Source organism: Ranitomeya variabilis, chromosome 6 (assembly GCF_051348905.1).
Source record: "Ranitomeya variabilis isolate aRanVar5 chromosome 6, aRanVar5.hap1, whole genome shotgun sequence".
Lineage (NCBI taxonomy): Eukaryota > Metazoa > Chordata > Amphibia > Anura > Dendrobatidae > Ranitomeya > Ranitomeya variabilis.
Window position 1 is genome coordinate 137,525,880 of NC_135237.1, and position 22,022 is coordinate 137,547,901.

The 22,022-nt window shown below is 43.5% G+C and overlaps 1 protein-coding gene across 1 annotated transcript in view; it reads right to left on the reverse strand.

The window, feature by feature from the left end:
- Window positions 1–1,943: 1,943 nt before the first annotated feature.
- The window catches only part of BFSP2 (beaded filament structural protein 2), a 52,599-nt gene continuing 32,520 nt past the window's right edge, over window positions 1,944–22,022 (reverse strand). Inside the window, exons 5-7 of the mRNA XM_077271904.1 lie at window positions 17,999–18,127; window positions 11,899–12,119; window positions 1,944–2,193 (exon numbers count right to left, since the gene is read on the reverse strand). Coding sequence (XP_077128019.1) covers window positions 2,190–2,193; window positions 11,899–12,119; window positions 17,999–18,127 — 354 coding nt within the window. The 3' untranslated portion in view covers window positions 1,944–2,189. The remainder of the gene's footprint in view (window positions 2,194–11,898; window positions 12,120–17,998; window positions 18,128–22,022) is intronic.

Consider the following 22,022-nt stretch of genomic DNA (forward strand, 5'->3'; position numbering starts at 1 on the left):
ATTTTATATGAATATTGGTCACGGCTTACCATAATATGAATTTACATATCATTATAACAATATTATTATTATGGACCTTTTAATTATTTTGCCAAAGAAGAAGAAGAAAAAAAGATAGAAGATTTTATCAATATATCTACTTTGAGGGTTCCAATTAATGTCTGTCACCCTAAAAAGGCAATTGTTAAATATTAATTATTGATTATTGACTTATTATTACACTCAATTCTGTACTAAGACTCATGAAAGGTTTGGTTGACATTACATGTGCTATTCCTGTATATTTAGCTCAGAGTAAAAGTTAACACCAAACAGAGAGAACACGTACTCTATGGGACATAAATATATCCAAAACTCACCAGAGGGAGGGGCTATCACTTGGGGGGTTCGTCTTCACTCTCTGCGGACTTCATGACACAGACTTCAGACGAGATGGACAGCTGGTATGTGAGTTAGCCATGTGCTCCTTCTACCATACTTCATGACATAGGCACGCCATTTACCGTTCAGAATCTCAGGATTCAGATGGGGAACAAATTTTGATATGGACAAATGGATTGTAACTATTTCATCTATTTTATGTTTTGCTGCAATGATGCTTTTTGGTGGACAATCCAATAAACCACTACATTTTTTATGAGAAATATCATGACATTTTCTTTAGAGTATCGCATCTGGTAAAGAGTCCTGAATAGGGTTGAGCGACCTTTACATTTATAGGATCGGGTCGGGTTTCACGAAACGCGACTTTTTCAAAAGTCGGGTCGAGTGAAATCGGCCGATCCTATAAAAAAAGTCGGGGTCGGGGTTGGCCGAAACTCGAAACCCAATGCAGTGCATTGGGTTTCCAATGGTTCCCAGGGTCTGAAGGAGCGGAAACTCTCCTTCAGGCCCTGGGATCCATATTTAAGTGTAAAATAAAGAATTAAAATAAAAAATATCGCCATACTTACCATCTGATGTGCCCTGGTACTAAGTGGGAACCTTCCTTCCCTAGAATCAGCCTTCCAGGACCTAGCGGTGACGTCGCGGGGACATCGCGGCTTGTGATTGGTCGCGCGGCCGCCCATGTGACCGCTCGCGCGACCAATCGCAAGCCGCGACGTCACCGTGACATCACCGAAGGTCCTGGAAGGGCTGATTCTTAGGAAGGAAGGCTGCCGGAAAGAAGCCGAGGGTGAGTATATTCCTATTAGGTATATACTCACCCTCGGACGCGCCCTGCTTCTTTCCGGCAGCCTTCCTTCCTAAGAATCAGCCCTTCCAGGACCTTCGGTGACGTCACGGTGACGTCGCGGCTTGTGATTAGTCCCGCGAGCGGTCACATGGGCGGCCGCGCGACCAATCACAAGCCGCGACGTCCCCGCGACGTCACCGCTAGGTCCTGGAAGGCTGATTCTAAGGAAGGAAGGTTCCCGGTTAGTACCAGGGCCCGTCAGAGGGTAAGTATGGCGATATTTTTTATTTTAATTCTTTATTTTACACTTAAATCTGAATTCCGATACCAATTCCCGATATCTTAAACATATCGGGAATCGGTATCGGAATTCCGATTCCAGATTCAGAAGATCGCCGACTTCATGGCCGACCCCACACAGGGGTCGGGTCGGGTTTCATGAAACCCGACTTTGCCAAAAGTCGGCGACTTCTGAAAATTGCAGACCCGTTTCGCTCAACCCTAGTCCTGAATAAATATACAAAATAACTATTTTTAACATATATGGGAATTGCTTTTAATCTGCAAGGAATAAAAGTGCATTTCTGGTGTTGGGGAACATCTTTGTTTAGAGTAATTCCCAGAAAATAGAACAGCTTGTGAAATGGGGTGAAATGTCTTAACACTGAAATGCTCAAATGATACGAAATTAGTTCCCATCCTGGTGTAAAAGCCTGCAAAGGAGAACAGGTCTATCAATAAAAGGCCATTAGTCTGGTTTGTTTGTTTTTATTGGAATCAGATTTATTTCACAGGTTGAAAATATTAGAACTATATCAAATCACTTATTCTTTTCCACCATTGTTGAATAATATTCAGTCTTAAAATTAAACCTGAATACACACAAGTTAAAAACCAGGCTGAGGTTCACTGATCCAAGTATATCACAGAACCTTTTGATTTGAAAGATGGGAATCAATGAATCCTTTTCTTGGCTGCATGCTCTATGATCATAGGACTATTTTACTAAACATCATCTGCAAATAGAAGAAAAAGGATTGAATCACCATTGCATTATGTCATATTATGCAGTTGTAAGGAAAAAATGAAGAGGATATCGTGTTTTGGTGGCTCATATGAATGCCACTAATTTGACAACATTGATGGCAAATATTCCCATTTTTATTGTGGGTTATTTATCTATACACATACACCAGGTGAAATTAGTATTGAACATGTCACCAATTTTCTAAGTAAATATATTTCTAAAGGTGCTATTGATATGAAATTCTCACCAGATGCTGGTCAGATCCTATCCAATCCACACAGGCAAAAAAATCAAACCATAGATGTCCATAAATTAAGTTTTGTGTAATGATGAGAAATGACACAGGGAAAAAGTTTTGAACACATGAATAAACAATCCTGCCACTTCGTGAAAAATAATATCTGCTGATGGCCTATCAAAAGGTGTCTTATTATCAATATTCCACACAAGAAACATCTCACGATGGGTAAAACCAGTGAGCTGTCTCAAGATATTTACAACCTTATTGTGACAAAACATACTGATGGCATTGGTTACAGAAGAACTTATAACCTATTAAAGGTTCTGGTGAACACTGTTGGGGCCATAATTCAGAAGTGGAAAGAACATAATTTCAAGACCTGGAATCATCAGGTACAGTTGTTAAAAAAAGAAGTAATGCATTCAACCTCCATGACCTGTGCATACTCACCATGCAAGACTCCATTGCTAAAAAAAAAGCATGTGCAAGCGCGTCTAAAGATTGCTCAACAACATTTAAACAAGCCTGTGAAATACTGGGAGAATACAATCATAGAAGGATTAGGGTACTGTCACACAGTCACACTTTGATCGCTACGATGGTACGATCCGTGACGTTCCAGCGATATCCATACGATATCGCTGTGTCTGACACGCAGCAGCGATCAGGGATCCTGCTGAGAATCGTACGTCGTAGCAGATCGTTTGGAACTTTCTTTTGTCGCTTGATCACCCGCTGACATCGCTGGATCGTTGTGTGTGACAGCAATCCAGCGATGTGTTCGCTTGTAACCAGGGTAAACATCGGGTAACTAAGCGCAGGGCCGTGCTTAGTAACCCGATGTTTACCCTGGTTACCAGCGTAAACGTAAAAAAAACAAACAGTACATACTTACATTCCGGTGTCTGTCCTCCGGCGTCTCAGCTTCTCTGCACTGTGAGCGCCTGCCGGCCGGAAAGCGAGAACAGCGGTGACGTCTGACGTCACCGCTGTGCTTTCCGGCTCTGCTGCTTACACAGTGGAGAGAAGCAGAACGCCGGGGGACAGACACCGGAATGTAAGTATGTACTGTTTGTTTTTTTTACGTTTACGCTGGTAACCAGGGTAAACATCAGGTTACTAAGCGCGGCCCTGCGCTTAGTAACCCGATGTTTACCCGGGGACTTCGGCATCGCTCCAGCGCCGTGATTGCAACGTGTGACCGCAGTCTACGACGCTGGAGCGATAATCATACGACGCTGTGACGTCACGGATCGTGCCGTCGTAGCGTCCAAAGTGTGACTGTGTGACAGTACCTTTAGGATAGGGCCATGCATACCATGACAGGGATGGGGGCTAATCATACCAGGATGCTATTAAAGAGAAATTAATATTTATTGCCCTCCACACCCATGGACGTGGAATGCAGTGAATATTCATTTCTCTTTAGCAGCCGGCACAGGAGATAGCCGCAGCAGCTGGCTCCTGCCTCTGTGACCCGCTGCTCCACCGCTGCCGCTCCCCCGCCTCCACACCACAGCCAGAGCCGGTACATCCGGACTATAAGACGCACCCCCCATTTTTCTCCACAATTTTGGACAAAAAAAGTGTGTCTTATAGTCCGAAAAATACGGTAATTAAAGTAAGGATAAATGGACAAATGTACAGAGACATTCTGTATAAAAATCTACCATCTACCAGGATAATGAAGATGAAACAAGGGTGGATATTTCAGCAAGACAGTGATCCCAAACACAGCTAAGGAAATTCTCAATTGGTTTCAGAAACAGAAAATAAAACTGCTAAAATGGCCCAGCCAATCATCTCACCTGAATCCAATAGAACATTTATGGAAGGAATGGCTCTTTGTCTGGGTGTATTGAATTGATTGTTACTGATATGTGATGAGAATTTCACTAGCATCTTTAGAAATATAATAACTTAAAGAATTGGTGATATGTTTATTACGTTTAATACTTATTTCACCCAATGTATATGCCGATATATTGATGCAAGTAGAACAATGGGCTCATTTACTAATACTGTCTAATCTTTAGACATCATAAACTTAGTCCAGGTTGTCTGTGGGCTTAGAATCATAGAATGTTAGAGAGTTAGAGTTGGAAGTGACCTCCAGGGTCATCATAAATAACCCCCAGCTCAATGCAGGATTCACTAAACTATCTCAGACAGATGTCTGTCCAGCCTCTGTTTGAAGACTTAGGCCATGTTCACACTTTGCGGTTTTTACCGCGAAACCGCCGCGATTTTGATGCTGCGGGTCCGCAGCAGTTTCCATTGCGTTTACATTTACATGTAAACCCTATGGAAACCGCAAACCGCTGTGCACATGCTGCGGGAAAAACCGCGCAGAGACGCAGCGGTTTACAACCCGCAGCATGTCACTTCTTTGTGCAGAATCGCTGCGATTCTGCACCCATAGGAATGCATTGAACCGCTTACTTCCAGCATGGGGCTGTGCCCACGTTGCGGGAAGTAAGCGGATAATGTGCGGATGGTACCCGGGGTGGAGGAGAGGAGACTCTCCTCCAGGCCCTGGGAACCATATTTGTGTGTAAAAAAAAGAATTAAAATAAAAAATCATGTTATACTCACCTCTCAGCGCTGCACGCGGCCGGCCGGACAGAGTTGCTGTGCGAACAGGACGTGCGGTGACGTTGCGGTCACATGACCGTGACGTCAGAGTCACATGACCGTGACGTCACGAAGGGTCCTTCTCACACATCATCTTTGGAACCGGACCGCCGGGTGCAGCGCCGAGGAGATCGGAACGTCAGAGGGTGAGTATATAAACTTTTTTCTTTATTTTAACATTACTATTGATGCTGCATATTGCTGCATATTTAAACATACAGACAACCAAAATCAGCATAATGAAAATAAGTACCTAGAAAAATCAACAAAATAGTAAAAAATATAATAATGCTGATATAAGTTAGGACAAAAAATATGCGAACTAGTCGCAATCATACAGAAAAAGGGGAGTGGGTCAAAAAGACCCAAAGAAACGACCAACAAAGTTCAAAGAATAACAAAAAAGCCTTTATTTATAAAACAGTAACAACCAGGTAGGGTAATGGCGCAGCATGGCATACAGAGACACTGCACAATCGTGTAAAGTGCCAAGGTGTTGTGAATTAGACTTTTTGGCTCCCTCTTGTGGTTACTAGTGATATGACTCTGGGATAGTCTTTCCTCAGTTTGCCACCCACCTGGGTCGTTAGTCCAGGGGTGTTGCTATATAAGCTTCCTGGATCCTTAGTCCAGTGCCTGGCATCGTTGTAATCAGATCCTTTCTGTTTGCTCCTGTCTGCTGGTCTTGGTTCGTGCAAAATTAAGCTAAGTCCTGCTTCTTTGTTTTTTGGTTATTTGCTTGCTCTCATTTTTGTCCAGCTTGTACTAAATGTGATTCCTGTCCTTGCTGGAAGCTCTAGGGGGCTGGTGTTCTCCCCCCGGGCCGTTAGACGGTTCGGGGGTTCTTGAATATCCAGCGTGGATATTTTGATAGGGTTTTTGCTGACCATATAAGTCATCTTACTATATTCTGCTATTAGCTAGTGGGCCTCTCTTTGCTAAATACCTAGCTCATTCTTACGTTTGTCTTTTCCTCTTACCTCAACGTTATTATTTGTTGGGGGCTTGTATCCTACTTTTGGGGTCTTTTCTCTGGAGGCAAGAAAGGTCTTTCTTTTCCCTTCTAGGGTTAGTTAGTTCTCCGGCTGGCGCGAGACGTCTAGAACCAACGTAGGCACGTTCCCCGGCTGCTGCTATTTGTGGTGCTAGGATTAGATATATGGTCAGCTCAGTTACCACTGCCCTATGAGCTGGTTTTTTGTGTTTGCAGACTTAGTAATTATTTCTGAGACCCTCTGCCATTGGGGTCATAACAGTATGCCAGGCCAACATTGAATGTTTAATGTATTGCAGAAGTGGGATAATAAGAAAGGAAATTCTGAGTTTTTTTTTTTGTTTTTTTTTCCCTCTCTTCCTCCCCTTTACCTCTGAGTGGCTTGTGCTTGCTGCAGACATGAATGTCCAGACCTTGATTACAAGTGTAGACCAGCTTGCTGCTCGTGTGCAGGGCATACAAGATTTTGTTACCAGTAGTCCTATGTCTGAACCTAAAATACCTATTCCTGAACTGTTTTCTGGAGACCGATTTAAGTTTAGGAATTTCAGGAATAATTGTAAATTGTTTCTATCTCTGAGGCCCCGTTCGTCTGGAGATTCAGCTCAGCAAGTTAAAATTGTTATCTCTTTTTTACGGGGCGACCCTCAGGATTGGGCTTTCTCGCTAGCGCCAGGAGATCCGGCATTGGCAAATATTGATGCGTTTTTTCTGGCGCTCGGATTGCTTTACGAGGAACCCAATCTTGAAGTTCAGGCAGAAAAAGCCTTGCTGGCTATTTCTCAGGGCCAGGATGAAGCTGAAGTGTATTGCCAAAAATTTCGGAAATGGTCCGTGCTTACTCAGTGGAATGAGTGTGCTCTGGCCGCAAATTTCAGAAATGGCCTTTCTGAAGCCATTAAGAATGTGATGGTGGGTTTCCCCATTCCTACAAGTCTGAACGATTCCATGGCGCTGGCTATTCAAATTGACCGGCGTGTGCGGGAGCGCAAAACCGCTAATCCTCTGGTGGTGTTGTCTGAACAAACACCTGATTTAATGCAATGTGATAGAATTCAGACTAGAAATGAGCGGAAAAATCATAGACGTCAGAATGGGTTGTGTTTTTACTGTGGTGATTCTACACATGTTATATCAGCATGCTCTAAACGCCTAACAAGGGTTGTTAGTCCTGTCGCCATTGGTAATTTGCAACCTAAATTTATTTTGTCTGTGACTTTAATTTGCTCATTGTCTTCTTACCCTGTTATGGCGTTTGTGGATTCAGGCGCTGCCCTGAGTCTTATGGATCTGTCATTTGCCAAGCGTTGTGGTTTTGTTCTTGAACCGTTGGTAAATCCTATTCCTCTTAGAGGTATTGATGCTACGCCATTGGCGGAAAATAAACCGCAGTTTTGGACGCAGGTAACCATGTGCATGACTCCTGAACATCGGGAGGTGATTCGTTTTCTTGTTCTGCATAAAATGCATGATTTGGTCGTTTTGGGTCTGCCATGGTTACAGACCCACAATCCAGTCTTGGATTGGAAGGCAATGTCTGTGTCAAGTTGGGGCTGTCAGGGAATTCATGCTGATTCTCCGCCGGTGTCTATTGCTTCCTCTACTCCTTCGGAAGTTCCTGAGTATTTGTCTGATTATCAGGATGTATTCAGCGAGTCCAGGTCCAGTGCTCTGCCTCCTCATAGGGACTGTGACTGCGCCATAGATTTGATTCCAGGTAGTAAATTTCCTAAGGGAAGACTATTTAATCTGTCTGTACCTGAGCATGCCGCAATGCGTTCGTATATCAAGGAGTCTCTGGAGAAGGGGCATATCCGTCCATCCTCTTCCCCTCTTGGTGCGGGATTCTTTTTTGTGGCCAAGAAGGACGGATCTTTGAGACCTTGTATTGACTATCGGCTTCTGAATAAAATCACTGTTAAATTTCAGTATCCTTTGCCTCTGTTGTCGGACTTGTTTGCCCGGATTAAAGGTGCCAAGTGGTTCACCAAGATAGATCTTCGTGGTGCGTACAACCTTGTGCGCATTAAGCAAGGAGATAAATGGAAGACTGCATTTAATACGCCCGAAGGTCATTTTGAGTACTTGGTGATGCCTTTTGGGCTCTCTAATGCTCCCTCAGTGTTTCAGTCCTTTATGCATGATATTTTCCGGAAGTATCTGGATAAATTTATGATTGTTTATCTGGATGATATTCTGGTTTTCTCTGAAGATTGGGACTCACATGTGGAGCAGGTCAGGATGGTGTTTCAGGTTTTGCGTGAGAATGCTTTGTTTGTTAAGGGCTCAAAGTGTCTCTTTGGAGTACAGAAGGTTCCCTTTTTGGGGTTTATTTTTTCCCCTTCTGCTGTGGAGATGGACCCAGTCAAGGTCCGAGCTATTCATGATTGGACTCAACCCACGTCAGTTAAGAGTCTTCAGAAGTTCTTGGGTTTTGCTAACTTCTACCGTCGTTTTATCGCTAATTTTTCTAGCGTTGTTAAACCTTTGACGGATATGACCAAGAAAGGTTCTGATGTTGCTAACTGGGCTCCTGCAGCCGTGGAGGCTTTCCAAGAGTTGAAGCGCCGGTTTACTTCGGCGCCTGTTTTGTGCCAGCCTGATGTCTCACTTCCCTTTCAGGTTGAAGTGGATGCTTCTGAGATTGGGGCAGGGGCCGTTTTGTCGCAGAGAGGCCCTGGTTGCTCGGTAATGAGACCATGTGCTTTCTTCTCTAGGAAGTTTTCGCCTGCTGAGCGGAATTATGATGTTGGCAATCGGGAGTTGCTGGCCATGAAGTGGGCATTTGAGGAGTGGCGTCATTGGCTCGAGGGTGCTAAGCATCGTGTGGTGGTCTTGACTGATCACAAAAATTTGATGTATCTCGAGTCTGCTAAACGCCTGAATCCTAGACAGGCCCGCTGGTCATTGTTTTTCTCCCGTTTTGACTTTGTGGTCTCGTATTTACCAGGTTCAAAGAATGTGAAGGCTGATGCTCTTTCAAGGAGCTTTGTGCCTGACTCTCCTGGAGTCGCAGAACCAGTTGGTATTCTTAAAGAGGGAGTTATCTTGTCAGCCATTTCTCCTGATTTGCGACGTGTGTTGCAGAGATTTCAGGCTGGTAGACCTGACTCTTGTCCACCTGACAGACTGTTTGTTCCTGATAAGTGGACTAGCAGAGTCATTTCCGAGGTTCATTCCTCGAGGTTGGCAGGGCATCCGGGAATTTTTGGCACCAGAGATCTGGTGGCTAGGTCCTTTTGGTGGCCTTCCTTGTCACAGGATGTGCGGTCATTTGTGCAGTCCTGTGGGACTTGTGCTCGAGCTAAGCCTTGCTGTTCTCGTGCCAGCGGGTTGCTCTTGCCCTTGCCTGTCCCGAAGAGGCCTTGGACACACATTTCCATGGATTTCATTTCAGATCTCCCGGTGTCTCAGGGCATGTCTGTCATCTGGTTGGTATGTGATCGCTTTTCTAAAATGGTCCATTTGGTGCCTTTGCCTAAGCTGCCTTCCTCTTCCGATCTGGTTCCTGTGTTCTTTCAGAATGTGGTTCGTTTACACGGCATTCCTGAGAATATTGTGTCTGACAGAGGATCCCAGTTTGTTTACAGGTTCTGGCGATCCTTTTGTGCTAGGATGGGCATTGATTTGTCATTTTCGTCTGCCTTTCATCCTCAGACTAATGGACAAACGGAGCGAACTAATCAGACTCTGGAGGCTTATTTGAGGTGCTTTGTTTCAAGAGAAAAGACAAGGCGCCCCCAATGTGTCACACTGTTTAAAAAACACACATACAGTCCTTTGTAGGGAATGTGCTCACCTATTGGTGTTGTGAAACTGGGTCACAACTCCCAAGAAGGCATAATCGTAGCAGCAGGTCTCCACAAGAATCCAAAGGGATGCTGGAGGTAATAGTCTTAGGCGAACTGAAGACCGCGCACACGAGGTAGATTTAAGGTGGTTTATTGAAGCCTACGCGTTTCAAGAGCTATCTTGCTCTCTTCTTCAGGGTGTTTTGTTTCGGCAGATCAGGATGATTGGGTGACCTTCTTGCCGTTGGCTGAGTTTGCCCTTAATAATCGGGCTAGTTCCGCTACTTTGGTTTCGCCATTTTTCTGCAACTCTGGTTTCCACCCTCGTTTTTCCTCGGGACATGTGGAGCCTTCTGACTGTCCTGGGGTAGATTCTGTGGTGGATAGGTTGCAGCAGATCTGGAATCATGTGGTGGACAACTTAAAGTTGTCACAGGAGAAGGCTCAGCGTTTTGCCAACCGCCGCCGCGGTGTGGGTCCCCGACTTCGTGTTGGGGATTTGGTATGGCTTCCTCAGGGGAAGGTGTGTTACCGAAACGCGCGTCGGGGTGGGCACACGGACCCTGAGAGTCACACGCTCACACGGTAATTAGCACTTTCCTATTTTGCCACTTATTATGAGAACCATATAGTTTGTAGTCAGTGTATTTCCTACTAAGGCTTATTTTTATGATCTATGTGGTCCTTATTCATGTATATATTTGTCCATTAAAAGTGCACCCATGCTGTTTCATTTTGATATGTTTATATCGGATTATCTCTCCTCCTGATGGGGGAAGGCATGGTTCTCTCATGGTGATCTATTATAGTATATAGGCGTTGTTGATCCCCCGGCTCCGTGTGCCCTTGGCACTTTACACGATTGTGCAGTGTCTCTGTATGCCATGCTGCGCCATTACCCTACCTGGTTGTGTTACTGTTTTATAAATAAAGGCTTTTTTGTTATTCTTTGACCTTTGTTGGTCGTTTCTTTGGGTCTTTTTGACCCACTCCCCCTTTTTTTTTTATATTGCATATGCAGCATCAATAGTATAGGCGGAAACCCGCAGCGGAAACCGCGGAACAAACCGCGATAAATCTGCAGGGATAACCGCAGCGGTTTTGCCCTGCAGATTTATCAAATCCGCTGCGGGAGAACCCGCAGAGGTTACCCGCAAAGTGTGAACATGGCCTTATATGTATGTATTTAAAATGCTATCCAACCACCCCAACCATGAATAATAAGCAGCATCAGTCTGATGTGTCAAGGGCCCACCAGTTGCATTTACAGCACAAAACTGGAACATTTTACAAAGAGTAAAAAGGGATGGGGAATTGAAAAGCAAAACCACATTTAAGGAATTATGCATGAGTTTGCTTATTTTTTTCCTATGGTGCTAAGATCTTACAGGCAGATAGTTACTAACTCATGGACTGCTTCTGCCAGCAATTCTGTGGCTTTCAATCATGTCATGTCAACACAGGAGCTCTTCTGGGTTGCTCTATCGATGGAGCATCACAGCAAACTTCATGCTGATTGACAGCTGACTTCATGCATTGGAGAGACAGCTGTCAGTCACTATGGCATTGACTGAGATTCCCCATTAATAGAGCAGAATGGAAAAGAAGACGTTGCGGTGTCGACATGATGGCTATGTATGTAATCTGGTGTTCAGTGGGAACTGTTAATATGTGATTCGTAAGAACGTGGTGCAGAAGTGGAGTTTTTCCAAGAGTGGGTGGTTGGACTGTGGAAGGTTCAAGGGGTGGTTGCGGAGCTGGGGTAGAGTCCGGGCGGAGTCTCAAGGGTCCTGAAAATGTTGCCAGTATGTTGCCCTGAAATTTCTGGTGGCAGCCCTGTGGGAACTGGTACATATTTTGCAAGATTTAAGGTCAGTTGAATCTCCTTTTATGTTTTTTATTTGGATTAATTTTTTATTCTTTGTGTATGAATTGAAGTAATTTATTTCTAAGTTCTCCACCAGTACAAAATATGGCATATTACTGTGCAGCTATAAACATACATGGAGGACAGTTGCCATATTGTGCACCTACCTGTTTTCCTCTCCATCAAGGATAGAGTGATATGCTGCTATTTCCTTCTCTAGTTGCAATTTGTGGGACAACAAATGTTCCCGTTCTCGCTGGTGCTGCTCAGTTTCACCTTTAATTTCCTCCAGTTCTGCTTCCAGCTTAGTGATCACAGAACCCAAATTCTGAAGTTCAATGTCATGCCAGTGTTTAGCATCGTGTAAAGAGTTCTCCAGACCTCTTTTCTGCAAACAAACAAATCTTTACCTTGAACACTCTGTCAAATACATTTGAACTTACATTCAGACTTCACCACAAACATTGAAAGATCTCTAATCTAGTCACTCAATTGGGCGCCCCTCTATAAGACAAAATGGAGTTACTCTGGCATACATGCCCTGACCATGCAACATATGAATGGTAGGGAAAAATGTATAGCCAACCGCTCAGTTTTTCTGTTTCAAAGGTCTCCCACCCCTAGATTTATACTCCTAATGCATTCAGTAAAATTATTTTTAGTTCATAAATTCCAACCCAAAATCAGTGTTGGGAATGTGCAAGATAGAATTCAGTGGCGGTAATTAACCTAGCCTTGCACTAAGTATATGTCTATGTGCACTCAAATAAGAAAACAAATACAAGAGAGTCAAAAAATTTTTGTAGTCTGTTAAAAGGAACCTGTGATTTTTGCTACTCAAACTCCTTAATAAAAAACGCTTAGTAGGTCAAGAATAAATATGATAACTACATTGTTGATTACTTCTTTGCAGGTAAAGAGGGACTCCCATCAAAACTTGTATCCTCTTAATATATTGCAATAATCCTATTATATAGCACTGTGTACTTACAATTGCAAATTTTGCCCTTCTACCCAGCTAATGTTTCTCTTTTCCGTGAGGTCTATGACATCACATGATTAAAAACTAGCTGAATCCTTCTAAGCTGTTTCTAGATACAGGAGGTCAATTTTCCCTGTATGAGTCAGAAGTCACTACAAAAGTTCCTGTCAGGGAGTAGCAGCGGAGCAGCTGAGTAAGGAGTTGTAGAGGGGAACGATAAATGCATGGATAAGAGACTTCCTGTCACTGGGATACTGGGACAGAGTGGTCTCAGACAATCACAGCATCCGGTGACGCATACACCTGTTGTAGTTCGAACTGCTTCACTGTCCTATTTGCAGTTCTGACTTTCTTTGCTCTGTTTCTGCAATGGGTAAACTGCTTGGTGGGATTCCTAGAGCACTCCGAACTATTGTATCAACTGTTCGGACTCAGTTACTCACCGCAGGTTTATGAACCCTCCTTCTTAATATTTTCTTTGCCAGTGATCGCTTACCACTTCCTGGTTTGGAGTTGAAGAAGAGTTCAAAGTTAGGAGCAGGTGATTGGAGTAGTTTTCAGATTTCTGTGTGGATTTGGATTGTGTGTTCCTCTTCCCATTTGGTTTGTCCCATCTACTCCTCCCTTGATTCCCACTCAGTCATTTTGTGAGCATATTTGTATGATTGTTGTTTTCCCTTTTCCATCTTTTTTTTCTCTGTCTGTCTGGTTTGTATTATTCCATATGCTTCAGTCCCATTCCTCCCTGGGTGATGGAGGAAACAGATAGGCATTCATATAGAAGCATAGCGAGGTACGAGACCACAACATCACCACTATCGGGGTAATCTGGGGGACAGGGATAGCCTAGGGTTCCCCTACCTTGAGGGACAGGTTAGTAGCCCTTTGTCCCTGCAAATCCTACTGCAATTGTCATGATATTATGGCTGGCCTCACATTTCTGGATCAACTATGGATCCTGTGGCTGCTCTGGCAGACTTATGCGTAGTTGCCTTGCAGTGCCCATTGACTCCAGGCTTAGGGCAACCCCTGTTGGAATTCAAGATAGCTTTGCCAGATAGGTCCTCTGGAGGTCATGATACGTTTGTGATTTTTAGGGAGGGATGCAATCTATATTTTAGGTTGCATCCCTACTTCTCGGGTACTGAGGAACAGCGGGTTGGGATTGTAATCTCTTTTCTCCAGGATGACTCCCAAACCTAGGCATTTTCTCTCATGTCTGATACCCAGTGGCTTCAGATGGTTGAGGAATTTTTAATGCTCTGGGTCCATTTTATGATGACCCCAGCCATGCCTAACTGGCTGAGTCTAAATTACGTTTGCTTCAGCAGGGAAACTGTCCATCTGTGGAGTATTGCTCCAAGTTTCATAGGTGGTCTATGGATACTAGGTGGAATGATCCCGTGCTCCATAGTCAGTTTTGTCAGCTTTCTGAGAAGGTAAAAATATGCCTTTTTTTCCCCTGCCTCCCTGGAAGCTACTAATGTCTTTAGGAATCCGAGTACACTGCCGTTTATGTGGGAGACAAAAGGAGACACCTCAATATTCAGTGGTCAGATATCAGTGGAATCCAGGGCTGAGTCAACCTATGCAGTTGAGGGGGACGACCCGTAGTACACGTCCTTCTGTAGTTCAGCGCAAAGAGGAAGTGTGTTTTTTTGTGGCAGCAAGGATCATTTTGTTGGCGCCTGTCCATCCGTGCGTGGATGAAAACGAAAAAACCCGGGTTATGGAGAGGTTACCAATATGGTTGTACATATTTCCTCTGTGGGTAGGTCTTAATTATTTTTACCCCTGAGATCCATTTAGGTGAAAGTAAGGTTGGTTATTGCGGCCTTTTTGGAGATGGGGTGGGCTTTAATCCGGTAGACGCCCGGTTCATTCAGCACCAGGGTCTCAATCCTCATAAATTACCTAGACCTATACGTAGAATAGCTATAGATTCTGCTCCTCTAAGCCAGGAGTATCTTAATTAGGTCGTTCAAGATGTACGTCTGCAGGTAGGGGCGATAGACTCGGAGTCTATCGATTGTTATGTGCTAGAGGTCTTGTCCTTCCCTGTGGTTCTTTGACAACTTTGGCTGACATTACACAATCCCATAGTGGACTGGCAGACTCGGGAGGTAGTAAGGTGGAGCAAATACTGTCAAAGGCAATGCATGTGCACTCTTATGGCCAGGGTTGCTATCAGGTCCTTGCCAGAATACCTGTCTGATTTTGAGGATGTGTTCTTGGAAAAGGGGTGTCAGGAACTTCCACCACATCGACATTATGATTGCTCCATTAATTTAATTTCTGAGGCCAAGTTTCTTAAGAGCAGGCTATATAACTTTTCAGGTCCTGAGAGGCCTGGCATGAAAGACTATATCACAGAAAGTCTGGCTAAGGGTCATATCAGACTCTTCTCATCTCCTGTTGCAGCAGGTTTTTTTCTTTGTTAAGAAAAAAGATAAAAAAGATGGGATGTTACACCCCTGCTTGGATTTCAGGTAACTACCGTATTTTCCGGCGTATAAGACGACTTTTTAACCACTAAAAATTGTCCCAAAAGTCGGGGGTCGTCTTATACGCCAGGTACGGCATGTGCAGGGAGCGATCCTGGATGTTTCCAGGGTCTGAAGGAGAGGAAACTGTCCTTCAGGCCCTGGGATCCATATTCATGTAAAAAATAAAGAATAAAAATAAAAAATATGTATATACTCACCCCTCCGAGAAGCCTGGCTGTCACCGCTGCAAGCGTCTGCCTCCATTCCTAAGAATTGCAGAGCGTGAAGGACCTTCGATGACGTCACGGTCAGGTGACCGGTCACATGAGCTGTCACGGACCAATCACAGGACTGCGACATCATCGAGGGTCCTTCATGCTCTGCAATTCTTAGGAACAGAGGCAGACGCTTGCAGCGGTGACAGCCAGGCTTCTCGGAGGGGTGAGTATATACATATTTTTTATTTTTATTCTTTATTTTTAACATGAATATGGATCCCAGGGCCTGAAGGAGAGTCTCCTCTCCTTCAGACCCTGGGAACCACACGCCGTATAAGATGACTGGGCGTATAAGATGACCCCCGTCTTATACAGCGGGCATATCCCAAATTCCATATTTTATATGGAAAAGTTGGGGGTCGTCTTATACGCCCAGTCGTCTTATACACCAGAAAATACGGTAAATTGACCCACTTTTCGGGATTGATATACTCTCTATCGCATTCCGGATCACTTAAATAGACTGTCAGGGCAAAGTGGTTTTCCAAACTGGATATTAAGGGGGCCTTTAATCTTGCCCGTATTGAGCAGGGGGATGACGGGAAGACTGTTTTTAATACACCTGAGGGATGCTACGAAAACCTTGGAGAGGAAACAGGCACTCATATATGAGCATAGCCAGGTACGAGACCCCGGCATCCTCAACATCAGGGGTAATCTGTAGGACAGGGATAGCCTAGGGTTCCCCTAGCTTGAGGGACAGGGTAGGAACCCATTGTTCCAGCAATTGTCCCTGCAAATCCTACTGTAATATCGTGACATTTCCTGTTTCTACATAGACCTAATGGAAAAAAAGAATTAGCTGCGTAGAAAGGCAAAATTAGCAATTGTAAGTACACAGTGCTATATAATATAACTGCAATATCACTGCAATATATTAAGAGTATTAAAACTTTGATGGGAGTGCTTTTTGAAGGAGATGGAGTAGCTCTGTAGACAAGTTGAGCTGGCCGCACCCCAAATCTGTAATGATGGACTAACCTGAGGACAGATTTTGGGATGACAAATTCTGTTTTGAGAGACATCAATTAAGACAGACTGGGTGGAATACTGTAACAACAACGTGACTCCCAAGTGTCTCCATCTCCTTGGCTGTATATAATGTGACTGGACGGTAAACTTTTTTTTTTTTCAAAATGATGCATGTGCTTAGGTTAGTAAGCACTCTATTAGAAAATACATAAGTAGAACCGAATAGTAGTGATGGCAGTTTATATGTCATACACACCAACAGGCTCTCTTTAATACAGTATATTCTTCATGGAGCGTGACAGGGGCTTTGAAGTGGGCAGATCCCGCTCCACAGACGGCAGTTGTGAGCTATGTTATATAGCTGACATCTGCCTCTAACAGCAGCAGTCGCTGTACCTGCCTATTGCTGCTGTTAACCTTTTAAATGCCGCTGTCAATTGCTAACAGCAGCATTTAAGCACCACGATCCGGCCCGGACATCAGTTCAGGCAGCCATCAGCTTCACTGCGATGTGATAGCAGAGAACTGATGGCATTCTATATGAACCGGGGCCAGCTGAACGCCCCCGTGCCTGTACCTTCTCTCTGATGTCCAGCATGTAGTTGGGTGTAATAGAAGGCAGTGTCTTTTACTATATACAGCAATTCTGTGGTATTGCTTTATATAGTGCAAGTGATCAAACAATTGCAGGTTCAATTCCCCTAAGGAGACAAACAAATTAAGTAAAATGTTAATAAAAAAAACGTTGTTCAAAAGGCAAAACAAAAAATGTAAAAATTTGAATCACTCCAGCTTTCCCCAGTTAACAATAAAAAAGTGTAAAAAAAACTCCAAAACACATATTTGATATCAGCTTGTCCAGAAAAGTCAGATCTCTGAAAATATAATATCAATTAACCTGATCTGTAAAAGAGAAAAAAAATGAAATGCCAGAATTGCACATCTTTGGTTGCCACAACGCCACAAAAAAAGTGTTATGAAACGATCAATGCGTTGTATATACTCCAGAATAGTATCAATAAAAACATCAGGATAAAACATGAGCCCTCACACAGTTCTATCGACCGAAAAATAAAAATGTTGTAGGTTTTGGAAAATGGTGACTAAAGCTAACTGTTGTTGTTTTTTTTTTAACAAATTTGATTTTTTTTCACCACCTAAATAAAAAAAAATATGAACGTTTGGTATCATCCTAGTCATTCTGACCATATTTCCAGGTTTTTTGTATTCAAAAAAACAAAACGCCCAAACAGTTATGGAATTGCTCATTTTTCCCCACAATTTCACTTTACTTTTCAATTTTTTTCCCATTTTTCCCTTTTTCCAGTAAACCGTATGATGAAGTGGATGGTGGATGGTGTCATTCAAAATTACAATTAATCCCTCAAATAACAAGCCCTCACAGCGGCAAAAAAAACTTACGGCTCTTGGAAGAAGGGGAGGGAGAAATGAAAGTGCAAAAAATGAAAAATTGCTCGGTCCTTATGGGGTTAATTCCATAGTCAAGAATCCGTCTATTTTTGTTGTTGTTAATGACCAATAAACCTACCAGTGTCCTGAGTGATTCAGTCTCAGCCTGCAGACTCTGGATTTTACAAGCTGTATCATGGAACTCTTCTCTCAGACCCTCCACAACTTCCTCCTCTTGGCTGTGCAATGCTGGCAACGCTGCTGATTGCTGTTTTGAGAAAATAGGGAGATAAACCTAAGTACCATACAGTTTTTGTCAAAGGGTTCACACACTGCCATCCTGTGATGATCAAACCTGTGATCCACATAAAATGATGAGGTAAAAAGTTTTACTTACTATATATATATATATATATATATATATATATATATATATATATATATATATATATATATATATATATATATATATATACATATATAGTAAGCAAAACTGGAGGCAATACTCAATCATTCAATGGGTCCAAGTGAAAATCTAGGAACAATGTTTCAGCTCCTCAACTGAAGCCCTTAAGTGTTGGGAAGATAAAACGCCACACTTTTTTCACTTGGACCATTTGAGTGCTGTCTCCATTTAGCTTTTCTTACAAGTATTCAGAGGCCTTTCTTGGTTATTACCCCGTGGTTATTACACCACCAACTGTACTGCTAATTTTTGCATTCCATATAGACAGACTGAGAAGTGAATCGAGTGGCTAGTTATCCTGGAACCAACTATAAAACCTATACGCCTAAGGTCCTGTTCATACAGTGCTTCTACAGTGGGTTTGGGGGTTCTGCCTATATCCCCCTTAAAATGAACCCCTGAGGAGGCAACAGACTGCAGTGACATAAACAGAGTTTATTTAAGGATATGGACATATTGCCCGTGTTTTCCCCTTGAGGAACAAGTGTGTTACCGTAATGTGTAATGTGAACTGTGCTATAGGTTAATGGTGTTAATAACATGTGTTGTTCGACAGTAGGGAAAGTGAGAGTTAATTGTTGGGACAAGCCCAGAGTAGAGGGGGTCAAGATGAAGGAATAGAGACATATTCCTGTCAGAAAGGGTCCAATGTGCCTTGAAAGAAGACCTAAGGTCTGATGTGAGCAGTGCCACATGGTGTGGGTGTACTTAACAAGAGAGGAGACAGAGACGGAGTGCAGCGAGATCCTAGCAGAGAGCAAGAGAGAGAAGTGACCGAAAAAACAGAGTGATTGTTCCAAGACGGGTCCTGATTCAGGATGCCTACAGTTTCAGTATGGCCCAGAGTTTATTATTCTGGAAGGTAACAGGCCTAGATGGGACAGAGTACATATGACAAAGGGAGTGTCCCGGTTGGGAGTTGCAGGATGTCAGCAAGCTAAGTACCAGCCATACTGGCATTATAGTTCCCTAGAGGGGAAGGAAAAGGCAGAACCGCGGGTTGAGAACAGGACTCTTGCTAGCTGGACTGCTGTGAAATAGAAAGGAACGGTAAAGTTACAGAACAAGCGAGTAAAGAGGAAGGAATTGTAACTGTGTACGGAAATGCTCCATATTGTAAAGGAAATGTTCATCAAGTTGTGTGCCGCTATCTACTGTACATAATTCCCCTCGAGTTATTGTTAAATGTAAAGTTTATTTTTGACTGGTGTTCACCCCCATTGAACTGTTAAACATCTGGTTTTGGCCAACCAACGTCATCGATTACATGCGGCCTGCAAGGGTGTAAGCGCTCTCAAAACACAAATCTACACACCCAGCCTGGATCCCCACCTTCATGTAACAGGCCGGAGTGTAAGAGATGAGTACCTCACCCATGGCTACCTCCCCGTGCAATGTTACATTTACAGCTCTGGCAAAAATTAAGAGATCACTGTAAAATGTTCAGTTTGTCTGATTTTTCTCTTTATATGTATATTTTTAAGTAAAATGTAAATTGTTCTTTTAGTCTACAAACTTCTGACAACATGTCTCCGAATTTCCAAGCAATACATTTTTTTTTCTGAAAAGGAGAAATGGTCCAAATTAAAAAAAGTGCTTCCAGACCTCAAATAATGCAAAGAAAACATGTTCATAATCATTTAGAAACAACAAGACTAATGTTTTAATGCTGCCGTCACACTAGCAGTATTTGGTCAGTATTTTACATCAGTATTTGTAAGCCAAAACCAGGAGTGGAACAATTAGAGGAAAAGTATGATAGAAACATATGCACCACTTCTATATTTATCACCAACTCCTGGTTTTGGCTTACAAATACTGATGTAAAATACTGACCAAATACTGCTAGTGTGACGGCAGCCTAACTCAGGAAGAGTTCAGAAATCAATATTTTGTGGAATAACCATGATTTTTAATCACAGCTTTCATGCGTCTTGGCATGCTTGCACCAGTCTTTCACACTGCTTCTGGCGCAAAAATTTAAGCAGTTCTTCTTTGTTTTATGGCTTGTGACTATCCATCATCCTCTTGATTACATTTCAGAGGTTTTCAATGGGGTTCAGGTCTGGAGATTGGGCTGCTCATGACAGGGTTTTGATGTGGTGGTCTCTTAATTTTTGGCAGAGCTGTATATGAACTTTTTTCCCTCTGCTCCTATCTCCGGTGCACTGACTCGCCGCAGTGCTCAACTGATGTGATTAAATGATGTAATCGCGCCAGCTGTCTCACACACCAATTGATGGAAGAAGGGGTCGATGGCCCCTCCTCCACCAATATATTCACCACTGTCTGCGTCCCGAGGATGCAGATAGCGATGAAGGTGGCAACGGATGGACAGTGGGCGGGGGAGGGCATGGTGCAGCCCGTGAGCCACTGCTCCAGCCCTTTGGCTGTCTTTGTCCTCAGGTCAGACTGAAACAGCCAGAGGGTCAGATGTAGCTCCCCAGCTGCAGTTTCCCCACCCCTGGTCTAATGTGTATGGGGGCCTTTTCACAGGACTCTCTGCAGTCCACTACCTTTGGAGACACAAACTTTCTTTCTGTATTGTTTGTATAGGCAGTTCAGTGGAGTGCGTATGCTTTGTGGTATGTCAGTAAGTGGGTATTAGAAATTGGATTAACATGGAAAAAGGGAAATACATGACATCTGCATAGTAATTAAAAAAAAAATCATTAGTTGGTTAGTAATCCTTAGTAGTGATGAGCGAATATACTCGTTACTCGAGATTTCTCGAGCATGCTCGGGGGTCCTCCGAGTATTTTTTAGTGCTCGGAGATTTAGTTTTTCTTGCCGCAGCTGAATGATTTACATCTCTTAGCCAGCTTGATTACATATTGGGATTCCCTAGCAACCAGGCAACCTTCACATGTACTTATGCTGGCTAACAGATGTAAATCATTCAGCTGCGGCAAGAAAAGCTAACTCTCCGAGCGCTTAGGCTACGTTCACATTTGCGTTGTGCGCCGCAGCGTCGGCGCCGCAACGCACAACGCAAATAAAAACGCAGCAAAACGCATGCACAACGCTGCGTTTTGCGCCGCATGCGTCATTTTTTTCATTGAATTTGGACGCAGCAAAAATGCAACTTGCTGCGTCCTCTGCGCACCGACGCGGGCGCCGCAGCGACGCATGCGGCGCAAAACGCAAGTGCGCCGCATGTCCATGCGCCCCCATGTTAAATATAGGGGCGCATGACGCATGCGGCGCCGCTGCGGCGCCCGACGCTGCGGCGCTGGCCGCAAATGTGAACGTAGCCTAAAAAATACTCGGAGGATCCCTGAGCATGCTCGAGAAATCTCGAGTAACGAGTATATTCGCTGATCACTAATCCTTAGCCTATGGGTCCAGACAATTATTCCTCTGCTGTCTATGCTTTGGCCAATACTCTTCACAAACTACACGGCCATCATGGGAAAGTCTCCACTTTGTTGAGCACAAGGCAAGAAATGGAGCTACCAAATATGAAGATGGGGCACTTGATAAAAGAAGCATAGTGATCCTTTGTGCAGTTTACTATTTTATGCGCACTTAAGTATAACTTTAACTGGAAAACATCTTTCTATTTTAAAGTTGTTACATTCGGAACAGAAGACACACAAGTTAGATGTTGGCTTTAGATAATAAGTTCCTCATTCTCCATCTTCAAGAGTGATTTGCATCACCTGATTGCTAAATTAATTTTCAAAGCCCTAGAGAA